Raw genomic sequence first — 25,369 nt, forward strand, 5'->3', positions numbered from 1 at the left:
GAGAGCGCGAGAGAGAGAGCGTGCGCACAAGAGAGAGCGAGAGAGTGCGTGTGAGAGAGCGCGAGCGAGGGCGTGCGCGAAAGAGAGCGAGAGAGAGCGCGCGAGAGAGAGAGCGAGAGAGCGCGCGAGAGAGATAGAGAGCGAGAGAGCGCGCGCGAGAGATAGAGATAAAGAGCGAGAGAGCGCGCGCGAGAGATAGAGAGCGAGAGAGCGCGCGCTAGAGATAGAGAGAGAGAGAGCACGCGCGAAAGAGAGAGAGAGAGCGGGCGTGAGAGAGCGGGCGTGAGAGAGCGGGCGTGAGAGAGCGGGCGTGAGAGAGCGAGCGAGAGCGAGCGAGCGAGAGACAGAGAGCGAGAGAGAGAGAGCGCGCGCGAGAGAGAGAGAGCGCGAGAGAGAGAGAGAGAGAGCGAGCGAGCGTGAGAGAGAGCGAGCGCGAGAGAGAGAGATCGAGAGAGCGAGCGCTCGAGAGAGAGAGCGAGCGCGTGAGCGGGCGTGAGAGAGCGCGTGAGAGAGAGAGAGAGCGAGAGGTAGAGCGAGCGGGCGAGAGAGAGAGCGCGAGAGAGAGAGAGCGAGCGGGCGCGAGAAAGAGAGAGAGCGAGCGCTCTCGCTCTCTCTCTCCCTCGCTCTCTCTCTCCCTCTCTCTCTCGCTCGCGCGCTCTCTCTTGCGCTCTCTCTCGCTCTCCGCGCTCTCTCTCTTGCGCGCGCTCTCGCTCTCTCGCGCGCGCTCTCTCGCTCTCGCGCGCGCTCTCTCGCTCTCTCTCTCTTTCGAACGCTCTCTCGCTCGCGCTCTCTCGCTCTCTCTCGCACGCTCTCTCTCTCGCGCGCACTCTCTCGCTCTCTCTTCCGCGCACGCTCTCTCGCGCTCGCTCTCTCTTGCATGCGCTCTCTCGCGCTCTCTCTCTCGCGCCTCTCTCTCTCTCGCTCTCTCGCTCGCTGTCTCTCGCTCGCTCTCGCGCCCGCTCGCTCTCTCTCTCTCGCGCCCGCTCGCTCTCTCTCTCTCTCTCTCGCGCCCGCTCGCGCCCCTCTCTCTCTCTCTCTCTCTCGCGCGCCCGCTCGCGCTCTCTCTCTCTCGCTCGCGCCCGCTCGCACTCTCTCTCGCGCGCTCTCGCTCGCTCTCTCTCACGCGCGCACTCTCTCTATCTCTCGCTCTCTCTCGCTCCCGCTCTCGCTCTCGCTCTCTCTCTCTCTCTCTCGCTCGCGCTTGCGCTCTCTCTCGCGCTCGTGCTCTCTCTCTCGCGCGGGTGCTCGCTCTCGCTCTCTCTCTCTCTCGCACTCTCACTCGCGCTTGCACTCTCTCTCACGCTCGCTCGCTCTCGCTCTCTCTCTTGCGCGCGCTCGCTCTCTGCTCTCTCTTGCGCGCGCTCGCACTCACTCTCGCTCTCTCTTGCGCGCGCTCGCTCTCGCTCTCGCTCTCGCTCTCGCGCGCGCTCGCTCTCGCTCTCGCTCTCTCTTGCGCGCTCTCGCTCTCGCTCTCTCTTGCGCGCGCTCGCTCTCGCTCTCTCTTGCGCGCTCTCGCTCTCGCTCTCTCTTGCGCGCGCTCGCTCTCGCTCTCTCTTGCGCGCGCTCGCTCTCGCTCTCGCTCTCTCTTGCGCGCGCTCGCTCTCGCTCTCGCTCTCTCTTGCGCGCGCTCGCTCTCGCTCTCTCTTGCGCGCGCTCGCTCTCGCTCTCTCTTGCGCGCACTCGCTCTCGCTCTCGCTCTCTCTTGCGCGCGTTCGCTCTCGCTCTCGCTCTTGCGCGCGCTCGCTCTCGCTCTCTCTTGCGCGCACTCGCTCTCTCTTGCGCGCGCTCGCTCCCGGTCTCTCGCGAGCGCGCGCTCTTGCTCTCTCTCTCGCGCTCTCGCTCGCGCTTGCGCTCTCTCTCACGCGCGCTCTCTCTCACGCGCGCTCGCTCTCGCTCTCTTGCGCGCGCTCGCTCTCTCTCTCGCACGCGTGCGCTCCCGCTCTCCTCGCCCGCACGCTCTCTCTCGCTCTCTCGCGCACGCTCTCTCTCGCGCCCTCTCTCGCGCCTGCTCGCGCTCTCTCTCTCACTCGCGCCCGCTCGTCCTCTCTCTCTCTTGCGTGCGCTCGATCACGCTCTCTCTCTCGCGCCCGCTCGCTCTCCTCTCGCGCTCGCTCTCTCTCTCTCGCGCCATCGCTCGCGCTTACGCTCTCTCTCTCTCTCACTCTCGCGCGCGCTCTCTCTCTCTCGCGCTCGCGCTCGCGCTCTCGCTCTCGCTCTCTCTCTTGCTCTCGCGCGCGCTCGCTCTCTCTCTTTCACGCCCTCTCTCTCTCGCACCCTCTCTCTCTCTAGCGCTCGCACTTTCTGTCTCTCTCGCGCTCGCGCTCTCTCTCTCTCGCGCGCTCGATTTCTCGCTCGCTCGCTCTCTCTCTCGCGCTCACTCTCTCACTCGCGCCCTCTCTCTCTCGCGCCCGCTCCCTCTCTCTCTCTCTCTCGCGCCCGCTCGCTCTCTCTCGTGCCCGCTCGCGCTCTCTCTCTCTCGCGCCCGCTCGCTCTCTCTCTCTATCTCGCGCCCGCTCGCGCTCTCTCTCTCTCTCGCGCCCGCTCGCGCTCTCTCTCTCTCTCGCGCCCGCTCGCGCTCTCTCTCTCTCTCGCGCTCTCTCTCTCGCGCTCTCTCTCTCTCGCGCTCTCTCTCTCTCTCGCTTGCGCTCTCTCCCACGCTCTCTCTCTCTCTCGCTTGCGCTCTCTCCCACGCTCGCTCTCGCGCTCTCTCTCACGCTCGCTCTCGCTCGCGCTCTCGCTCACGCCCGCTCGCTCTCTCTCTCTCGCGCCCGCTCGCTCTTGCTCTCGCTCTCTGTCTCTTGCTCGCTCTCGCTCTCTCTCTCTCACGCGCGCTATCGCTCTCTCTTTCGCTCTCTCTCTCTCGCGCCCGCACACTCTCTCTCTCTCGCGCTCGCACACTCTCTCTCTCTCGCGCTTGCGCTCTCTCTCGCGCTCGCTCGCTCTCTCTCTCTCTCTCTAGCGCCCGCTCGCGCGCTCTCTCTCTCTCTCGCGCCCGCTCGCGCGCTCTCTCTCTCTCTCACGCCCTCTTTCTCTCTCGCGCCTGCTCGCGCTCTCTCTCTCACTCGCGCCCGCTCGTGCACTCTCTCTCTCTCTTGCGTGCGCTCGATCACGCTCTCTCTCGCGCCCGCTCGCTCGCTCTCTCTCTCGCGCTCTTGCTCGCGCTTGCGCTCTCTCTCACGCTCGCTCTCTCTCTCTCGCGCCCTCGCTCGCGCTTACGCTCTCACTCTTGCGCGCGCGCTCTCGCTCTCTCTCACTCTCGCGCGCGCTCTCTCTCTCTCTCTCTCGCTCTCTCTCTCTCTCGCGCCCGCTCGCGCTCTCTCTCTCTCGCGCTCGCGCGCCCTCTCTCTCTCGCGCCCGCTCGCGTGCTCTCTCTCTCGCGCCCGCTCGCGCGCGCTCTCTCTCTCTCGCGCCCGCTCGCGCGCGCTCTCTCTCTCTCGCGCCCTCTTTCTCTCTCGCGCCTGCTCGCGCTCTCTCTCTCACTCGCGCCCGCTCGCGCTCTCTCTCTCTCTCTTGCGTGCGCTCGCTCACGCTCTCTCTCTCTCTCTCTCTCTCTCGCGCCCGCTCGCGCGCTCTCTCTCTCTCGCGCCCGCTCGCGCACTCTCTCTCTCTCCCTCGCGCCCTCTTTCTCTCTCGTGCCTGCTCGCGCTCTCTCTCTCACTCGCGCCCGCTCGCGCTCTCTCTCTCTCTCTTGCGTGCGCTCGATCACGCTCTCTCTCTCTCGCGCTCGCGCTTGCACTCTCTCTCACGCTCGCTCTCTCTCTCTCGCGCCCTCGCTCGCGCTTACGCTCTCTCTGTCGCGCGCGCTCTCGCTCTCTCTCACTCTCGCACTCTCTCTCTCTCTCTCTCTCTCTCTCGCTCTCGCGTTCGCTCTCGCGCACGCTCGCTCTCACTCTCGCGCGCTCTCTCTTTCGCACCCTCTCTCTCTCTAGCGCTCGCACTTTCTCGCTCTCTCGCGCTCTCTCTCTCTCGCGCTCTCTCTCTCTCGCGCTCGCTCTCTCTCTCGCGCCCTCTCTCTCTCTCTCTCTCTCTCTCTCTCGCGCCCGCTCCCTCTCTCTCTCTCTCTCTCTCTCGCGCCCGCTCGCGCTCTCTCTCTCTCTCGCGCCCGCTCGCGCTCTCTCTCTATCTCGCGCCCGCTCGCGCGCTCTGTCTCTCGCGCCCGCTCGCGCGCTCTCTCTCTCTCGCGCCCGCTCGCGCTCTCTCTCTCTCTCGCGCCCGCTCGCGCTCTCTCTCTCTCTCGCGCCTGCTCGCGCTCTCTCTCTCTCTCGCGCTCTCTCTCTCTCTCAGCGCTCTCTCTCTCTCTCGCGCTCTCTCTCTCTCTCGCGCTCTCTCTCTCTCTCGCCGCTCTCTCTCTCTCTCGCGCTCTCTCTCTCTCTCGCGCTCTCTCTCTCGCTCGAGCTTGCGCTCTCTCTCACGCTCGCTCTCGCTTGCGCTCTCGCTCACGCCCGCTCGCTCTCTCTCTCTCGCGCCCGTTCGCTCTCGCTCTCTGTCTCTTGCTCGCTCTCGCTCTCTCTCGCGCGCGCTATCGCTCTCTTTCGCTCTCTCTCTCTCGCGTTCTCTCTCTCTCTCGCGCCCGCTCGCTCTCTCTCTCGCGCCCGCACGCTCTCTCTCTCTCTCGCGCTCGCGCTCTCTCTCACACTCGCTCGCTCGCTCTCTCTCTCTCGCGCCCGCTCGCGCTCTTTCTCTCTCTCGCGCTCACGCGCTCTCTCTCTCTCGCGCCCGCTCGCGCGCGCTCTCTCTCTCTCTCGTGACCACTCGCGCGCGCTCTCTCTCTCTCTCGCGCCCGCTCTCGCGCTCTCTCTCTCTCGCGCCCTCTTTCTCTCTCTCGCCTGCTCGCGCTCTCTCTCTCACTCGCGCCCGCTCGCGCTCTCTCTCTCTCTCTTGCGTGCGCTCGCTCACGCTCTCTCTCTCTCGCGCGCTCGCGCTCTCTCTCACACTCGCTCGCTCGCTCTCTCTCTCTCGCGCCCGCTCGCGCTCTTTCTCTCTCTCGCGCTCGCGCGCTCTATCTCTCTCTCGCGCTCGCGCTCTCTCTCTCTCTCGCGCCCGCTCGCGCGCGCTCTCTCTCTCCCTCGTGACCACTCGCGCGCGCTCTCTCTCTCTCTCTCTCGCGCCCGCTCTCGCGCTCTCTCTCTCTCTCGCGCCCGCTTTCTCTCTCTCGCCTGCTCGCGCTCTCTCTCTCACTCGCGCCCGCTCGCGCGCTCTCTCTCTCTCTCGCGCCCTCTTTCTCTCTCGCGCCTGCTCGCGCTCTCTCTCTCACTCACGCCCGCTCGCTCTCTCTCTTGCGTGCGCTCGATCACGCTCTCTCTCGCTCGCGCTTACGCTCTCTCGCGCGCGCGTGCTCTCGCTCTCTCTCACTCTCGCGCGCGCTCTCTCTCTCTCTCGCTCTCGCGCGTGCTCGCTCTCTCTCTCGCGCGCGCTCTCTCTTTCGCACCCTCTCTCTCTCTAGCGCTCGCACTTTCTCTCTCTCTCGCGCTCGCGCTCTCTCTCTCTGGCGCGCTCGCTCTCTCTGGCGCGCTCGCTCTCTCTCTCGCGCTCGCTCTCTCTCTCGCGCCCTCTCTCTCTCTCGCGCCCGCTCCCTCTCTCTCTCTCTCGCGCCCGCTCGCTCTCTCTCTCTCTCTCGCCCGCTCGCTCTCTCTCTCGCGCCCTCTCTCTCTCTCACGCACGCTCCCTCTCTCTCTCTCTCTCTCTCGCGCCCGCTCGCTCTCTCTCTCTCTCTCGCGCCCGCTCGCTCTCTCTCTCTCTCTCTCGCGCCCACTCGCTCTCTCTCTATCTCACGCCCGCTCGCGCTCTCTCTCTCGCGCCCGCTCGCGCTCTCTCTCTCTCGCGCCCGCTCGCGCTCTCTCTCTCTCGCGCCCGCTCGCGCTCTCTCTCTCTCGCGCCCGCTCGCGCTCTCTCTCTCTCTCGCGCTTGCGCTCTCTCCCACGCTCGCTCTCTCGCGCTCTCGCTCACGCCCGCTCGCTCTCGCTCTCGCTCTCGCTCTCTGTCTCTTGCTCGCTCTCGCTCTCTCTCTCGCGCGCGCGCTATCGCTCTCTCTTTCGCTCTCTCTCTCGCGCCCGCTCGCTCTCTCTCTCGCGCCCGCACGCTCTCTCTCTCTCTCGCGCCCGCACGCTCTCTCTCTCTCTCTCGCGCTTGCGCTCTCTCTCGCGCTCGCGCTCTCTCTCACGCTCGCTCTCGCTCTCTCTCTCCCGCACGCGCTCGCTCTCTCTCTCGCGCTCTCTCTCACGTGCGCTCTCGCTCTCTCGCTCTCGCTCGCGCTCTCTCTCGCTCGCGCTCTCTCTCGCTCTTGCTCTCTCTCTCTTGCGCGCTCTCTCTCTCTCGCGCTCGCGCTTTCTCTCTCTCGCGCTCGCGCTCCCTCTCTCACGCGCGCGCTCGCTCTTGCTCTCTCGCTCTCGCTCTCTCTCTTGCGCACGCTCGCTCTCTCTCGCTCGCGCTCGCTCTCTCTCGCTCTCGCGCACGCTCTCTCTCGCGCTTGCGCTCTCTCTCACGCCCGCTCGCTCGCTCTCTCTCTCTCTCGCGCCCGCTCGCGCTCTCTCTCTCGCGCCCGCTCGCGCTCTCTCTCTCTCGCGCCCGCTCGCGCTCTCTCTCTCTCTCGCGCACGCTCGCGCTCTCTCTCTCTCGCGCCCGCTCGTGCTCTCTCTCTCGCGCCCGCTCGCGCTCTCTCTCTCTCTCGCGCCCGCTCGCTCTCTCTCTCTCTCGCGCCCGCTCGCTCTCTCTCTCTCCCGCCCGCTCGCTCTCGCTCTCTCTCTCTCTCACGCCCGCTCGCTCTCTCTCACGCCCGCTCGCTCTCTCTCGCGCCCGCTCGCTCTCTCTCTCTCACGCCCGCTCGCGCTCTCTCTCTCTCGCGCTCTCTCTCTCTCGCGCTCTCTCTCTCTCGCGCTCTCTCTCTCTCGCGCTCTCTCTCTCTCGCGCTCTCTCTCTCTCGCGCTCTCTCTCTCTCGCGCCCGCTCGCGCTCTCTCTCTCTCGCGCCCGCTCGCGCTCTCTCTCTCTCGCGCCCGCTCGCGCTCTCTCTCTCTCGCGCCCGCTCGCGCTCTCTCTCTCTCGCGCCCGCTCTCGCTCTCTGTCTCTCTCTCGCTCTCTCTCTCTCGCGCGCGCTCGCTCTCTCTCTCTCTCGCGCTCTCGCTCGCGCTTGCGCTCTCTCTCACGCTCGCGCTCTCTCTCGCGCTTGCGCTCTCTCTCTCGCGCACGCGCTCGCTCTCTCGCGCTCTCTCTCACGTGCGCTCTCTCTCGCGCTCTCTCTCTCTCTCGCGCCCGCTCGCTCTCTCTCTCTCTCGCGCCCGCTCGCTCTCTCTCTCTCCCGCCCGCTCGCTCTCGCTCTCTCTCTCTCACGCCCGCTCGCTCTCTTTCGCGCCCGCTCGCTCTCTCTCGCGCCCGCTCGCTCTCTCTCTCTCTCGCGCCCGCTCGCGCTCTCTCTCTCTCGCGCTCTCTCTCTCTTGCGCTCTCTCTCTCTCGCGCCCGCTCGCGCTCTCTCTCTCTCGCGCCCGCTCGCGCTCTCTCTCTCTCGCGCCCGCTCGCGCTCTCTCTCTCTCGCGCCCGCTCGCGCTCTCTCTCTCTCGCGCCCGCTCGCGCTCTCTCTCTCTCGCGCCCGCTCGCGCTCTCTCTCTCTCGCGCCCGCTCGCGCTCTCTCTCTCTCGCGCCCCGCTCGCGCTCTCTCTCTCTCGCGCCCGCTCGCGCTCTCTCTCTCTCGCGCCCGCTCGCGCTCTCTCTCTCTCGCGCCCGCTCGCGCTCTCTCTCTCTCGCGCCCGCTCTCGCTCTCGCTCTCTCTCTCGCGCGCGCGCTCGCTCTCTCTCTCTCTCGCGCTCTCGCTCGCGCTTGCGCTCTCTCTCACGCTCGCGCTCTCTCTCACGCTCGCTCGCTCTCGCGCACGCGCTCGCTCTCTCTCTCGCGCTCTCTCTCACGTGCGCTCTCACTCGCGCTCTCTCTCGCTCTCGCGCCCGCTTGCTCTCTCTCGCTCTCGCGCCCGCTCGCTCTCTCTCTCGCGCCCGCTCGCTCTCTCTCGCGCCCGCTCGCTCTCTCGCGCCCCGCTCGCTCTCACTCTCTCTCTCTCTCGCGCCCACTCGCTCTCTCTCTCTCTCGCGCCCGCTCGCGCTCTCGCTCTCTGTCTCTCTCGCGCGCTCTCGCTCTCGCGCTCGCGCGGTCTCTCTCTCTCTCGCGCTTTCTCTCTCTCTAGCGCTCTCTCTCCCTCTCTCGCTCGCGCTCACTCTCTCCCTCTCCCTCTCGCGCTCACTCTCTCCCTCTCGCGCTCACTCTCTCCCTCTCGCGCTCACTCTCTCCCTCTCGCGCTCACTCTCTCCCTCTCGCGCTCACTCTCTCGCGCTCTCGCTCACTCTCTCGCTCACTCTCTCGCGCTCTCGCTCTCTCTATCTCCCGCTCGTAAAGTGAGAAGCAGAAGTTTTTCTTTTGTACGAGAATTTTTTTAATTGCAAATTATGACTAGGTTTTATGGAGGTATACTGTGTCCTGCATTTTCTAGGCATTGGATTGAGAGCAGTAAGGTTTTCTTTTCATATGGCCTTTACAGTTGAGAAGAATCCAGTCCCGTGTGCACTTGAGAATATTCTAGTGTATGATTAGGAAAGCTTTATGCTGATAATGAATGTAAAGTCAAACATTTTTCGGTTTTAATACTAATGTTATTTGTATGTATTCCATTTTAAAGAAACAAGCTTAAAATCTGTTTTCTTGGAGTGAGAATTGATAATGTACTATGCAATAGAAAATTAGAAATGGTATCTCTAATTTAATAACATTTTATGAATTGGTGATATTTTTAATCTCAGCTACATCAGTTACTGATGACTGGTCTGCCAGATGACATGCTAGAGGATAGCAGAGACATTTCTTCTCCAGAATTGAATTACTCTGGCTGTAATGTCAATAATGGGTAAGAAAAAAAGACTTTATGTGCAACATTGATTTTGAAAAGTAATTTTATGTATTTAATGTGGAATTCTAGCATAATAGACAGTATTTCACTGGATATAATTATACAGTGGAGGTATGGACGAGACCAATCGTCTCAACATATCAAGGAATTTGCTTAGACCCTAACGTTTTCTTATTTTAAAGGCAAATGCCGCACATCGCGTTCCAGATGCAATTCGATTGGCCAAACTATCAAGCTTGAATCAAAACACACTTTGTACTTGACGATAGTGTAGGAATAAACAGATGAAAGGATTGGCAAAACTAACTCTATTGGAAAGCTTATCAGAATGATAGATTATAAACATTAGTTCTGATATCATAATACTGAATAAACACATTCTTGGCAAATGCAAATTTGGTAAAATAGATTGTCTCACAGGCAGTCCTAGCAGCAGGAAGAGAACCAAGCTTTTAGGTGCAACAGACAGGAAAAAGAGCTTCCGCATCCAGCTTCAAGAGCCCAGCTACTGCTATCGAAAAATAAACTAATCTTAAAAATCCAAGTTCTGTGGGAACTTGTTGCCAGTCATTTCAGGCTTATTCTATTGTTCCAACTTCTTTTTTTAAAAAACCCAAGCTTCAAAAGGTGTTTGGCTTAAAACAGACCACTCTGCACCTCCATCTCAATCCCTATTCACTTAAAAAAAACAAGACAAAATACACCTCTTAAAACCATAGTATCGTCACATAGGTGATAATTGTTAAGGAATGTGATGACCAAAAATGCAACCTCATAAAATGCAACCTAACAAAATTCATTCTGATGACAATGTAAATATTAATTACAAGTTTTTAATGCCTGAATGTTTTATGTAGAGAAAATGACTCTTTGCTGACTGGTACTACACTATCTAATGCAATGGGAACATGTCAGTTTCAGGAAAGAATGCAAGTTTATTGCCCCTTTGTTCATGAATTAGTTAGATCCCTTCAAACACAACTTCTAAAATACATTTATTATTTGTGTTTGTTACTAGTCTTGCATGCCCCTTGTCCAAGAAAAGATCTAATTGACATAGAAGGAGTGAAGTGAAGGATCACCAGAATGATTCCTGAGATGTTGGGACACCTTTGTAAGGAAAATTGAGGAGATTTAGGCCTGTTTTCTCTGGAGGTTTAGAAGAATGAGAGACAATCTTGTAGAAACCTAGAAAGTCATTAATGATATAGACAGTGCACATTCAGAAAGGATGTTTATCGTTACTGTGGGTTCAAGAAAAGGGGACATAAGCTCTGAATAAACTAAATAATTTAGGACTGGGATGAGAAGGAAATTCTTCACTCAGGTTGGAATTCTCCACTCCAGAGGGCTGTAGAAGTTGTCATCAAGTTAGGTTCAAGACCGAAATTGATGGATTGGTAGATTTAATTATGACATTGAAGTATATGGGCATAGCATTTGAATATATAAGTGAAGCATATGGTCAGCCATGATCTGGCACAGCAGAGCAGTCTCAAGTGACTGACTGGCATACACACACACCTGATCAGGGCACAGATTAAATAGATTTGCAGGAATTGTAATTGGGTTGACATTTTAGAACTGGGAATTGTTGACTTTGATTATCAAATCATGCAATATATAGGATAGGTTGGAAGTTTTTAATGTAGATCATCTTTCTTTAGTTCTGGACTAGAAGGTAAAGAAAGGAACAGATGAGAGAAGACGACAATTAGAGAAAGCATAATTGTTTTCTTCTGTGCTGAATTTTGCTAGATTTCTGCCTAGATTACAGAGGTTGGTTGATCATTTGTCTCCTGAGGCTGTTTCTGACAACCACATTCCCATGTATCATCAATTCTTGCCTTCAAAACCACCAAGATCTATCTATTTAGTAATATTTAATGAGCTGTTCTGCCTTCAAACTAAGTGATAAAATAATATCCCATTGTTGTTATCTTTAATCCTCTTAGTTCTACAATTGGGCCTTGGAATGTGCACTAACTCTCCTACACTTTGTGTAACTGGATAGATGTAATGTGCCTCATAATATAAGAATACTAATGCACAAATGTTTTAGACAGAGACATTTAACAAAGCGTAAACACGTTTATAGCTGGCCACAGCAATACATGTTTTTTTTTCTGCTGTGTCAGTCTTTTATATTTTTTGTTTATCATAAAATACAATGAAGAGAAATTTCTGGATATGTTTGAAAAGCTTTTACAGTCTTGGAATGTTTTTTTTAGTATTGCTGCTCCTGCAGTATCACTTTACTGTGCACTACTGTTGTGCCTTGTGAGTGCCACACAACAAAGTAATAGAACCAGAATTTTATTCTGTTTGATGTCTAAATTATTAACTTGCATAGATTGAAAGTATAAAATTTGTTACGTTTAACTAATCATTATCTTTATAGTGTTGAACAAACCTGGGAAGAGAAGAGAAATTGGAATGAACAGGAAGTAAGCAACAATGCAATGGATAAAGATAATTATTCTAATGAATATTCAGTATATAAAGGGCAGAATGGAGTAAGTTTATTTTCAATTGATCTGTGTGCATTTTAATATATCAAACTTTAGTAATTCTATATTTAGTTAAAATTGATATTTACTTTATTCAATTTAAATGCTATGTATTTGAGCTGTTCAAATCTAACACAGTTTAATGTAATCTGTGACAATTTCTTATCTTGCATTGGAGCAAATAAATGTTTTCCTGGTATGACATGCTGCCAGGAGTAATGAAAAGACACTTATATGCATTTCACGTGGCTTTTAATGCTTGCTTTCTGGGCCCAGTATTCTGGTTTCCCTTGATGAATGGCACTTGTTGAAAATTGCAGTAGAAATTCCATACTTCAATGTAATTATCAAATTATTCCAAAATGTATCTTATGGGAAATCATGTCTCTCAAACTTGATTGAGTTTTTTGAAGAAGTAACAGAGAGGATTGATGAGGGCACAATGGTGAATGTTATTTATATCAAATTTAGTAAGATGTTTTATAAAGCTCCTCATGGTAGACCAATTAGCAAGATTAGATCTCATAGAATACAGGGAGAACCCGCTATTTGGATACAGAACTGGCTTGAAGATAGACAGAGGGTGGTGGAGGGTTGCTTTTCAGACTGGTGGCCTTTGACCAGTGGATTGCCACAAGGATCGGTGCTGGGTTCACTGTTTTTCGTCATTCATATGATTTGGATGTGAACATGGGAGGTATAGTTAGTAAGTTTGCAGATGACTCCAAAATTGGAGATGTAGTGGACAGCAAAGAAGATTACCTCCAAGTACAACAGGATCTGGATCAGATAGGCCATTGGGCTGAGGAGTGGCCGATGGAGTTTAATTTAGATAAATGTGAGGTGCTGCATTTTGGAAAGGCAAATCATAGCAGGACTTATGCACTTAATGGCAAGGTCCTAGGGAATGTTGCTGAACAAAGAAACCTTGGAATGCAGGTTCATAGTTTTGAAACTGGAGTTGTAAGTGGATAGGATAGTGGAAAAGGCATTTGGTGTGCTTTCCTTTATTGGACAGAGCATTGATTATAGGAGTTAGGAGGTCATGTTGCAGCTCGACCACTTTTGGAATATTGTGTGCAGTTCTGGTCTTCCTCCTATTGGAAGGATGTTGTGAAACTTGAAAGAGTTCAGGCAAGATTTACAAGGATATTGCCAGGATTGGAGCTACAGGGAGAGGCTGAATAGGCTGGGGCTGTTTTCCCTAGAGCATTGGAGGCTGAGAGGGGTGATCTAATAGAGGTTTATGAAATCATGAGGAGCATGGATAGGATAAATAGACAAAGTTTTTTCCCTGCGGTGGGGGAGTCCAGGTTTAGGGTGAGAGGGGGAAAATTTGAGAGACCTAAGGTACAATTTTTATGCAGAGGGTGGTGCAAATATGGAATGAGTTACCAAAAGAAGTGGTGGAGACTAGTACAACTACAACATATTAAAAGGCATTGGATGGGTTTATGACTGGTTTAGAGGGATATGAGCCAAGTACTGACAAATGGGACAAGATTAGGTTAGGCTATCTGGTTGACTTGGATGAGTTGGATCAAAGGGTCTGTTCCAGGCTATACATCTCCGTGACTGAGTGAGTCACTTCTTGATGAGTGGAATCAAAATCACAGAAATTAGCATAGTACATGTATGCAAACATTTGCCACGGATTCCCAAATGTGGAGACTAACAAGGGTGCTGTGGATGAGAAAATATGTGATTCAGACCATTACCAACTGTCTAATTCTTACACTCAACCTTCCAGCTATTGTGGCTGCGTTAATGGACTAATGGTAATGGACAAAATGACGAGTTTTATGAGCAGCTGGGGAAATGGTAGGTTACCAATATTGCCAAATAACCCTGGAGCAGAGGGAGCACTGTCCTGATTCCTGCACAACTTGAATTTCATCTGTCATATCTGTATTCCTTCAAATTGGTTTAAGTATTCTTAAATTCAGCTATATACTGCACAAAATTGCAACTTTTTTTTAAAAAGAAAGCCATTTAACTTATCACTAATAGCTAGTCTTGATTCAAGTCAAGAAGACTGAGTTTGGAAATGGAATTGTTATCCAGGTGCTGAAGGAAGTTTTTCCTCCAAGCTTGCAATTACCTTTTCCAGGAGATGTAAATCAAATTTTGACCCTACAGCTAAAGTGTAATTGGAGATAACATATAATGATCCCAGCATTGACAAATCTTGTATTCAATGAGCATGAATATAATTCTCAATCTGAAATGATGTAGTGAAGATTGAGAAAGTTAAATTGCAGGGCAGAATTTTGATTCTTTCAATGGAATATGTATAACAAAGGCCTCATTTACAGTTTGATTTTTCATCTTTTCATATTAAAAGCTTTTCATCTTCCAGGGCACACCTGAATTCATTGTTTTCTGTTTCCATGCAATAATTAAAACTTTATCTGTGACCATCTCCTATTTATTTGCTGGACTAAATATACAATCAAACTGAATGTTTATTAAGTTAGGGGCTCATATGGCTGCTAAATCAGATTATAAATCAAATATATAAATTAGAATTGCATGTTAATATACTTGAGGTGTTCTAATATAAAAGTTCCTTTTCATTTCATCATTTGAAATTTCAAATAAAAGTGTTGTTCTTAAAGCTGAACAAAAGGAATCCAGTTAACGTTTTAGTACAGAATGTATCCAGCTGATTATTCTAAACCTAGAATGTCTCATTGTAGAATTGGGCAATTTGGCCCATTTGAATCCCCACATCTAATCTAAACTAATGCTCCAATTACTTTCTAGCCACTTTAATATTGCTATTTTAAAATCATGTAATTTCCCCTTTAAAGACCTTGTCGAAAATCCTATATTCTAACCAATCAACCTGTAATTTGTTTTTGTAATCTCCCCTTTTAATTATTGTGATTCTCTTAAATGTCATGATAATAGCCTGATTTCCCAACAATCCTGGTGTTGTTATAAACCACTTATAATTTTTGTAACCTCATTAGTTTTTTTTTAAACTTGCTAACTTTACATATTACTGTACATACAGCCTTGGTCTAAACACATAGATTGAGGTTGATCTCACAGTTCCACGTGTACTTCACCATGCACAATATCAGTCGTTGAGCATTTCCATTATTTTTGCTGTTGGAAGCCAGGTGGCAAAAGAAGACTGCATGCTATTAATGGGCATTGCCAGCTTGTTAAGACAAGTTTCAATTTAGTGCAGATTGACTATCATTGCAGAGTAAAGTCAATATAGTGGTAACATGTTTGCCAATGAATACGAAATATCCTAGAAACTGATGATAGGTCCATGTAGAACAAAAAAAAATTACATGGAATGTTGCCATGCTCCTCCAGTATGCAACCAACATGACCTGACCAGGATATGGAAGCTGGTTGTAACAGATGTGACCTTTCATGCCTTCATACTGTTGGCTGCTTTCAAATGTGTCTAGATGTCCAGATGCCTACCTGTAGTGTGACCAGTGGCAGAGTTATGTTACAAGCTACAAGGTGAAGAAATAATGTTGAGTGACAAGCCTGGATTATCATAAACAAACAAGAATGTACACACTTGCAGATTTTTTGTTCACAATTAAAAGAAATGAACATTTGTTTTGGATGTCACCAAAATATATTCATTGTTAAGGGGAACTTGGAACAACACCAAACTGATGCATAGTAAATTCAAGTTTTCTCTTGAAAAGCATGCTTTGGGCAAAGAAAGTTGATGAGCTGAAGGTCATTTTGAAAATTCAACAGTGCTTTTTCTCTACGACTGTAATGGAACCCAAAGGACTGTGGATACTGTTCATTGCAAATTGATGAATCCACTGACATGACTGATACAGTGTACCTAATTGCTTTTGTATGCATGACCTTTAAAGACATAACAGTTAAAAAGGATCTTCTCACCCTTTTTAAAGAGAGAACAGAAGGTGATGATATTTAAAACAAATTCAAAAGGTGTGTGTGCGCTTGAGAAAAACATGCAACTAAAATGGTTTCCATCACAACTGATAATGCACTGGCTACGACTGTTGCATTTTGCCGAAATGATTCTGATTCTCCTTTTCTGTCAATTACTGCTATATAATCCACAAGAAAGCATTAGCAAGTTATGGACTTTGTCGTGTAATGAAAGTTGTTCTTAAGCTTGTGAACAATTTGAGCAAGAGCTTTTCAGCACCACTTTTATTAAGTGTTTGCTTGGCAAACTCACTGCTGGCTATGGTGAAATAATCCTTCTTGCTGCTGTGAATTAGTTAAGTCAAGGGAATACCCTGCAAAGATTTTTAGATCTGATGCCTGAAATTGTTAGATTTCTTAAATCAAGGTATAAAATGTGCAATGGGTTGTCGGACAATGCAGCGTTGATCAACTTCACGTTAATTACAGAGATAAAATCAAAATTGAACAGGCTGAACTGTGAACTGCAAGAAAAGGACAGACATGTAGCACACAGGGTCAGTACTGTGGATACATTATAAAATGAAACTGAGTCTGTGGGTCTCCAAATAAAGCTTTGTAATACAGAAGCTGGAGAAAATATTGATGGAGTTGAAGGGCGGGGGGACAAAGATGAAGAAAATCATTCCATCCAGAAAACATCTGTTCGTACCTGAAGAAGTTAGCAGAAGAATTCAACAAGTGATTTTGGAAGCTAGTTGCCATGGAACAAATTATCACATTTTGTTTCAAATCAATTCTTTCAACTATGCATTGATGTGTTAGTTTCCATAAGGTGTTTGATTTACAAAGCAATGGAACCATTCAAGGAGATAATTGTTATACAAATGATTATTGAACTGAAAGTCCGTTCAAAAGACTGATTTTTGAGGACTCCGAAACCGAAAAATACCCACTCCTGTCATCCTGTGCTTTTAAATTGAAAACTTATTTTGGCTCCACATTCCTCTCCTCTCTAAAATGAAGATAATCTAATCCAAGTGGGCGGCACGGTGGCACAGTGGTTAGCACTGCTGCCTCACAGCGCTAGAGACCCGGGTTCAATTCCCGCCTCAGGCGACTGACTGTGTGGAGTTTGCACGTTCTCCCCGTGTCTGCGTGGGTTTCCTCCGGGTGCTCTGGTTTCCTCCCACAGTCCAAAGATGTGCAGGTCAGGTGAATTGGCCATGCTAAATTGCCCGTAGTATTAGGAAGGGGTAAATGTAGGGGTATGGGTGGGTTGCGCTTCGGCGGGGCGGTGTGGACTTGTTGGGCCGAAGGGCCTGTTTCCACGCTGTAAGTAATCTAATCTAATCTAATCTAATCTAATCTAAAGTATGCACCCATCTCTCAGATACCCATTTGATAGACTGTATACAACCAGCAGTCACTAACTACAAACCAGACTTCAAGGCACTGGCAGATAATATGCCGATGCAGGTAGGCTGAGACTTGGTAGGGGGCAAAGTCAATAATTATATGTACTTAATTTGAGGTTCATTTATATAGATGACTTGGATGTGAACATCTAGATATGGTTAATATGTTTACACATGACACCAAAGTTAGTGGTGTAGTGCACAGCAAAGAAAGTTATCTCAGTACAACAGCACTGTGATCAGATGAGTAAATGGACCAAGAAGTAGCAGGTGTAGTTTAATTTAGATAAATGAGAGTTGCTGCATTTTGGTAAGGCAAATCAGGGCAGGATTTGTACACTCAATGGTAAGGTCCTGGGGAGTGTTGCCAAACAAAGAGACCTTTGGGTGCAGATTCAGAGTTCTTTGAAAATGGAATCACAGATATACAGGGTAGTGAAAAAGGCATTTGGTACAATCACCTTTATTGGTCAGTACATTGAGTGTAGGAGTTAAGGAGGTCATGTTACGGTTATATGGGGCATTGGTTTGGTCAATATTGAAATATTGCATTCAGTTCTGGTCTCCCTCCGACAGGAAAGATGTTGTGAAACTTGAAGGATTAGAGGAGATTTACAAAGATGTTGCCAAGGTTGGAGGGTTTGAGCTATTGGGAGAGGCTGAATAGGCTGGTGCTATTTTACCTGGAGAATCGGAGACTGAAGAGTCACCTTATAGTAGTTTATAAAATCATGACAGGCATGGATAGGGTGAGTAGTCAAGGTGTTTTCTCCAGGGTAGGGGAGTCCAAAATTCGAGTGTGTAGGTTTAAGGTGAGAGGGGAAAGACACATTACTGTTATACTTTATTTTCAGCATAAATCATTTAAATAAAAGTTTGCTATAGCACAAGCCCAAAATGTTGAAATTATTTTGAATATATGTGGCTTGTACTAAACAGTTGTGAGAGTTAGATACATAAGAAAGAATAATTTTATCATTTTTTATTTCAAGTGTAATTTAAAGGATTCTGCTTCAGGCTTCACTTCAAGAACCCAGCTGTTGCCAGAAAATCAAACTGCAAAATCAGTTTGCCTGAAATCAAATCGATCTTCCATCTCAGTCAAAACCATCACTCCAACAGAGAATAGACTGCTTCAGACAAGCTCTTTTACATTAGGACAACTAACTAATTGCTGATCTAAGAATGTTACTTGGTGGCAGTGGATGCAGACATCATAGATGAGAACTAAACAGGGTTTGCAAATCCTAGTCAGTGGGATCTTTCACAAGCTAAGCTTATAATATACATAATGCAGCAAGTCACGAACAGCATAGATAGGATAAATAGACAAAGTATTTTTCCTGGGGTGGGGGAGTCGAGAACTAGAGGGCATAGATTTAGGTGAGAGGGAAAAGATAGAGAGACCTAAGAGACAACTTTTTCACGTGGAGGATGGTGCGTACATGGAATGAGCTGCCAGAGGAAGTGGTGAAGGCTGGTACAATTGCAACATTTAAAAGGGATCTGAATGGGTATGTGAATAGGAAGCTTTGGAGGGAGATGGGCGCGATTAGGTTGGGATATCTGGTCAGCATGGACGAGTTGGACCGAAGGGTCTGTTTCTTGCTGTACATCTCAGACTCTTTGATTTTATTTAAACTGGACGTAAGAGAAGCTTTTTCACGCAGAGGGATGTTGACCTCCTTTCCATTAAAATACATGGAGGGTGGTGCATGTGTGGATTGAGCTGCCAGAGGAGGTGGTGGAGGCTGGTACAATTACAACATTTAAAAGGCACCTGGATGGGTGTATGAATAGGAAGGGTTTAGAGAGAGCTGAGCCAAAATGTAAGTGGATTGGGAAAATCAATTTGGTAGTGGATTACACTAAAAGGAATTTGTGGAATGTCTATGAGATGGCATTTTAGAGCAGCTTGTGGTGGACCCTACTAGGGAACGTGCAATATTGAATTTAGTGTTGTGCAATGAGGCAGACTTGTTAAGGGAGCTGAAGGTGAAGGAAGCTTTAGGAGGCAGCGATCATAACATAATTGAATTTACTCTGCAGTTTGAGAGGGAGAAGATAGAATCAGAGGTAACGGTATTACAGCTGAATAAAGGCAACTACAGAGGCATGAGGGAGGAACTGGGAGGAATTGGTTGGGACAGGAGCCTAACAGGAAAGACTGTGGAACCGCAATAGTAGCAATTTCTGGGAGTAATTCAGGAGACACAGCAGAGATTCGTCCTTTGGAAAAAGAAGCATGGTACAAGGAGAATGAGTCAACCACGGCTGCCTGGTGAAGTCATGGATAGCATAAAAGCAGAAGAGAAAGCATATAATGTGGCAAAGGGCAGTGGGAACTGGAGGATTGGGAATCTTACCAACACCAACAGAGGGCAACAAACAAAAAGGAGGGCGAAGATTAAATATGAGCATAAGCTAGCCAGTGATACAAAGGAAGACTGTAAGAGTTTCTTTAGCTATGTAAATGGAAAAAGTGGACATTGGGCCACTGGGAAATGACACTGGAGAGATGGTAGTAGGGAGCAAGGAAATTGCTGAGGAACTGAATAATTACGTCACGGTGGAAGACATGAGTTAATATCCCAAAAATTCAAGAGAGTGAGGGGGCTGATCAGAGTATGGTGGCCATCACCAAAGAGAAGGTGCTAGAAAAACTGAATGGTCTGAAGGTGGATAAATCATCTGGACCTGATAGACAAAAGTGCTAAAGCAGATAGCTGAAGAGATAGTGGAAGCATTAGTGGTGATCTTTCAGGAATCACTACAATCAAGAAGGGTCACAGAGTACTGGACAATTGCTAACATGACACCCCTGTTTAAAAAGGGAGTAAGGCAAAAGATGGAAAATTACAGCCTGGTTAAGCCTAATCTCGGGTGGCCTGTGGGTAAGATACTGGAATCCGTTGTGAAGGATGAGATTTCTAAATACTTGGAAGTATATGGTAAAATAGGGCATTGTTTCATTAATGGGAGGTCATGCCTAATAAATCTGCTAGAACTCTTTGAGGAAGTAATGAGCAAGTTTGACCGAGGAGAGCAAATAGATGTTATCTACCTGAACTTCAAGAAGGCATTTGACAAGGTGCCGCACAAGCAGGCTACTGAGTGAGGCTAAACGTAGTGTTCGAGGGAGGAAGCAAAGAGTGGAGATAAAAGAGGCCTTCTCAGGATGACAGCCAGTGACAAGTGATGTTCTGGAAGGCTCAGTGTTGGGGCCACAACTTTTCACTTTATACATTAACAATCAAGATGAAGGAACTGAGGACATTTCTGACTAAGTTTGCAGATGAAATAAAGATAGAGACAGGTCGCATTGAGGAGGCGTGGAGGCTGCAGAAGGATTTGGAAAGGTTAGGAGAGTGGGCAAAGAAGTGGCAGATGGAGTATAGATGGGAAAGTGTGAGGTCATGTCCTTTGGTAGGAAGAATAGAGGCATGGACTATTTTCTAATGGGGAGAAAATTCAGAAGTCTGAAGTGCAAAAAGACTTCAGAGTTTTAGTCCAGGATTCCCTCAAGGTAACTTGCAGGTTGAGTCAGTAGTTCGGAATGCTAATGCAAGAATAGCATTTACTTTGAGAGGACTTGAATATGAAAGCAGAGATGTACTTCTGAGGCTCTTCAAGGCTCTGATCTACCACATTTGGAGTATTATGTGCAGTTCTGGGCTCCATATCCCAGGAGCGTCTTCAGAGGAGGTTAACAAGAATGGTCCCAGGAATGAAAAGCTGAAAATATGAACGTTTGAGGACTCTGGATGGAGTTTTGAGGATATGGGGGGATCTAATAGAAGCTTATAGAATACTGAATGGCCTGGACAGAGTAGATGTTGGGACGATGTTTCCGTTTCCATTTGGAGAGACTAGGACCTGAAGGCCACAGCCTTGGAGTAAAAGGAAGACCTTTTAGAATAGAGAGAAGGAGAAACGTCTTCAGCCAGAGAGTGATGAATCTATGGAATTCACTGCTACAGAAAGGTGTGGAGGCTCGGTCATTGAGTGTGTATTTAAGACTAAGATAGGTTCTTGACTGTTAAGCGGATCAAGAGTTATGGGCAGAAGGTTGGAAAATGAGGATGAGAAACTTATCAGCCATTTTTGAATGGTGGAGCAGACTCGATGGGCTGAATGGCCTAATTTCTTCTCCTATGTCTTATGGTCTAAATACTGGCAAATGGGACTAAATTAATTTAGCATATCCAAACAGCATGGATGAGTTGGACCAAAGGATCTTTTCCATTCTGTGCAACTGAGTGTCTTTGCCACTAAAACTAAACTATTTATTTCGTTTTCTTTTCTATGGAGCTAGATTCTGGATTGTATTTAAATTCAAAACATGATCTTATGCCTGGAGATGTTGGAGTCCATCAAATATGCAAGATGATTTGAATTATGCTGCGTCTTGCAATTGTGTTGAGAATTCTCAATCAGGTGTCTTTGGCTCTTCAAGCCTGTTTTACTATCCAATAAGATCTTGTCTGGTCTGTCCATATTATACGGACCATGTCTTCTTATGTTTTGATGTTGAGAAAATTGTGGACTGAAATGAGAGAGAGCTGTTTTAAAACTAGTTCTGAAAGTGAGTAACCTGACAACCATTGTAGGTTGTCTGAACAATTGTTTGAAAAAGCAGATGATTTGGAGCCAAAGGGATGCAGTTTTTATTAGCAACGAGAAATTAATTCGTGGACTAGACACCAGTTATTGATGACTGAGTCCTTTTGCCTGCCAACAGCTGTGTGATTTGTTCTCTGATAATTGAACAGCTTGGAGCTGTGATCGAGTTAGAGACAGAAAGAAGTGTTTAGTTTTTCCCCAGCTTGGGCGTGGGCTCTCTGTTTGTTGCACCCAAAACACACTGTAAACTTGAAGAAAACAAGCTTATAACAACTTTTGCAGGAAAGATAACCTGAGACTTTTCACTCATAAGCCAGGTACTTTTAGAAGTGAACCAGTCACCTTGTGTCTTAGCAACCAGTGGAAGCTTTGGGAAGAGAAGACTAAGGCAACGTGCTGGCCAACAGAGGATTCATATAAATAATCTCAGTAACAGAACCTTGCAACAAAAACGGTCTTTCCAGTTTCTCCCCTCTGTCATATAAGCTTTTTTTTGTCTGTTTTATAAGGAGATTAGGGTTTTAATTAGTATTTATATGCTGATGGTTTATAACCATTTTATCTTTAAGCTGGAATCTAATTACTTGTAATAAATAGTAGTTCTTGTTCAAAACAGAAACTTGGTCCATGTTTTCTATCAACTGGTGTAAAAGCCCGGTAAATCCGGGAACCTGGCATACTTTATAAAAACTTTGATAACTCTCGGAATAGCTGGGCTCTGTCCCAGTGAGTCGTAACCATGCTCCAATTCCACATACTCATCTATCTTCAATTACCTTTTAATTCCGTTTCCTAACAAGAATCTATCTACTTCTCCTTTAAAAATATTTAAATGCCCTGCCTCCAGACTCTTCTGAGGCATTATTCCAAAATTGAACAACCTTCAGGCAGAAATAAAGTTTCCCTCATCTCTGTCCTAAAAAGGCAAGCCTTAATTTTAATTGTCATCACTTCTGACTCGCCAATCTAGTAAACCTCCACTGCTAATGCCTCAGATAAGATAAAGAGTAAAGCTGGTTTCATCCCCTCCCTAGATGTAGTCTGAAATAACAATGTGTGCCTACAAACTAGTTTTTTACTTTGGAATTTGGATGGCAAGTCATCCATTTGGTTTTAATATAATTACGGTTACTCTTTGTTTGTTGAACTACTTCTGAGCCAAGCCAATTCTGGCATTCTCTAAGTACTTTTCCTGAATTCAATTTTGTTCAAGTAGGGGACCCTATTATTTAATGAACAGTGTGGTTAAATTTGTCTACTGGTATTTGTATGAGCAGTTATAACAGAAAATTGTTATATACTTCACTATCATTTTCCCTGTTTTCTTTCTACAGCATTTTATTGCAAATGAAAATATTTCTAATGAAACCTTGGAGCTGTACAAAGTGAAGTATAACCCTTATCCTGCTGGTCATCCATCTAAAATGGCTTTTAACCCAGATGAAGCAAAAGGTTTAGACAACACCTTTGAACAAATGCAGAGCAAGTTCTTGGATAGTGGAGAAGGTAAGCAGGTACTTCTGATTTCATATGTTTTCTGTAATTTATTTATTGTTGCACTTAACATATTATCCTGGATTAAATGGTTTATCTAATGTTGACAGTTCAGTTTTTGCAAATGATTTCAGGAAAAGATGGGAAGAGCTGCTTAGCTGTTGACAGATAAATATTTATTTATTGATTAATTATGACTTTACTTGAAGGGAACAGGAGAAAACAATTTGCCAAATGTCCAAAAGCCATTGTTTAGCTGCCTTTGTGAAGATCTTTTGAAAATAATTTTTTTTGGTGGATTGGGACATTTAACAGTACAGCCTACAACCATCATCAAAAGACATGACTTTGTTTGTTGTCAGATGGAATTTTGTCAGTGATAAAGCAAGGGTATACACCGCTGTCTGCTAACAAAGATCTAGTAATCTATAGAGGGAATTTCAGCTTTCAAAAGAAGCTTAAACCTTGTACAAAGTGTTTGTCTTGGTTTTCAGCAGTACTGACATCAGTGAGTAGGTTGACAATTAATCAACTGAAGTTTTCACACACAGCAAATCAGGATGGTTAAAGGACTTGGCCTTCACCTTTTCTAAAAAAAAAAGTTTTGTTAAGTGTATTAGGATAGAAGCTAAAATTAAAATAATTTTTTTTAAAAAAGCGATACTCACTCCCAGATTGGGTTGTGATGACTTGGCTAGGTCTGTGGCAAGTTCTGGAGCGCCTTCAGTACTGTTGCTGGAATATTGTCAGGGCCCATAGTCTTTGCAGCATCTAGTGCCTCTAACTGTTTCTTGATATCACATGAAGTGAGTAGAATTGGCTGAAGACTGGCATCTGTGATGCTGGGGACCACTAGAAGAGGCTGAGGTAGGTCATCCACTCAGCACTTCTGGCTGACTCCACCACCATTCACGACTGGATGCAACAGGACTGCAGAGCTTACATCTGATCAGTTGGTTGTGAGCTTGCTTTGCTCCGTCCATCACTTTGCTCTGTCCATCACTTGCTGCCTTGCCTGCAAGTAGTACACTAAATTTATTAGTAATGTATTCCAACTAAAGTGTGAACATATTCTGTGGTAAGCTGATGTATTTACTGAACTCCTAACAAATTATTGAAGAGTGTATTTGTTGACTACACCTAAAAGTCTCTTGATGAGAATCTGTCGTTATAGGTTCCCATCTGTCATACAGGCTTCATTGTGACAAGCTTGACTTGCTTTTCATGGTTGACAGTTTCAAGATTTATCAATGTTAATAGGAATATTACCCATATTAAATTAGGGTAATGAATATTTTAGATTTGCAAATTTTAGAAGAGAATTTTTAACTATCTGTAACTAACATTCTAGCAACTATAGTGTTTTACTTCTGCAATATTTTACTTATGTAATAAAATCTGGTGTCTGTTTACGCTCTTAGATTCCTTGGGTGGTTGTTCTTTTCATGCATGTTCTATTCCTTCTGGTGTTTTTGGCGATCTAAGCTAAGGTGCATCTAATGATCTTACAAATATTTGTGCCAGCATAGCTACTAACATTTCGTATAAATGCGAACTTTGCTGTAAAATGGTTAATATTTTGCATTATTAGTCAAGACACTTTTATTATTGTTTTATCTGAGGTATTTTTGCAATAAATTAATTTGCAAAAAGCTTTTACTTTTCTATCTTGCTCCTTTTTAATTGAATTTTGTTCTACAGCTTCTACAGAGGCACATCAGTTTGCACAGTTACAGATACTTTACAATGCACGGGGAAGGCAATTAGAGGAAATGCAGCACAAACAGGAAGAGTTTGCCCGTGAGATCAGATATTTGAACCACCAGCTTGCAATGACAAAAGGTAATATAACAGTGTTTAAATCTCAAGAGGTGTAAGGTATGACTTTTACTGTTCCATTCAAATGAGAGGCATTCCTGTTTAATTAGTAACATTCTCTTAATAGTGTTAATCTTGAAGTACAGAATCTTTACATGACGTATCTGAAGTTAAAATGGAGTTTGATGTTTCTAGCTGCTAAATTATTTTGGGTATTATCAATTGATAGTATTACTGCAAAAGTGCAGGCTAGTTAAAGTGGTTGAAGAGAATATTCCATGAACAGTCCATTGTTTTATGTGGAGACACAAGCAGAACGGTACTTCTATGAAATGTATTGTGCAAGGTATAGGACATCCAAAAATTTGCAGTTGATTAATTGCATGTGAAGTATTAACACTGTTGTTTTGGACGTATAGGCAAAAGCACCTGCCACGTTTTAAGGTTTCATAAACATGATTTGTATTAGGCAATGTTGTTCTTTTCTTTGGTGGTATTGGTTGAGGTGTAAGTGTTGGCCAGGACTCAGGAAGAAATGTTTGATGTTGAATATGAAAGCTATTTTTCACTAGAATAAGCAGAGCATCAGTATAATGTTCCATTCATAAAATAGCTACAGTAATGTAACAATTCCGCAATATGGCACTGAAGTGCATTGATTATGTACTTGAACACTGGGGTTTAGCTGCCAATCTGTTTGCCATGTTACTATTTGAGGTGAATTTGCTATAAGTTCTAC

At 47.5% G+C, this 25,369-nt stretch overlaps 2 protein-coding genes across 2 annotated transcripts in view; one reads left to right on the forward strand and one right to left on the reverse strand.

Moving 5' to 3' along the window:
• The window catches only part of LOC140468820 (centrosomal protein of 152 kDa-like), an 18,330-nt gene extending 16,199 nt beyond the window's left edge, over window positions 1–2,131 (reverse strand). Inside the window, exon 1 of the mRNA XM_072564838.1 lies at window positions 2,072–2,131. Within this exon, the coding sequence (XP_072420939.1) occupies window positions 2,072–2,131 (60 nt within the window). The remainder of the gene's footprint in view (window positions 1–2,071) is intronic.
• Window positions 2,132–8,779: 6,648 nt separating this feature from the next.
• The window catches only part of LOC140468822 (centrosomal protein of 152 kDa-like), a 37,880-nt gene continuing 21,290 nt past the window's right edge, over window positions 8,780–25,369 (forward strand). Inside the window, exons 1-4 of the mRNA XM_072564839.1 lie at window positions 8,780–8,879; window positions 11,284–11,398; window positions 22,653–22,824; window positions 24,514–24,654. Of these exons, the coding sequence (XP_072420940.1) occupies window positions 8,791–8,879; window positions 11,284–11,398; window positions 22,653–22,824; window positions 24,514–24,654 (517 nt within the window). The 5' untranslated portion in view covers window positions 8,780–8,790. The remainder of the gene's footprint in view (window positions 8,880–11,283; window positions 11,399–22,652; window positions 22,825–24,513; window positions 24,655–25,369) is intronic.

This window comes from Chiloscyllium punctatum, chromosome 48, assembly GCF_047496795.1.
Source record: "Chiloscyllium punctatum isolate Juve2018m chromosome 48, sChiPun1.3, whole genome shotgun sequence".
NCBI classification, from domain to species: domain Eukaryota; kingdom Metazoa; phylum Chordata; class Chondrichthyes; order Orectolobiformes; family Hemiscylliidae; genus Chiloscyllium; species Chiloscyllium punctatum.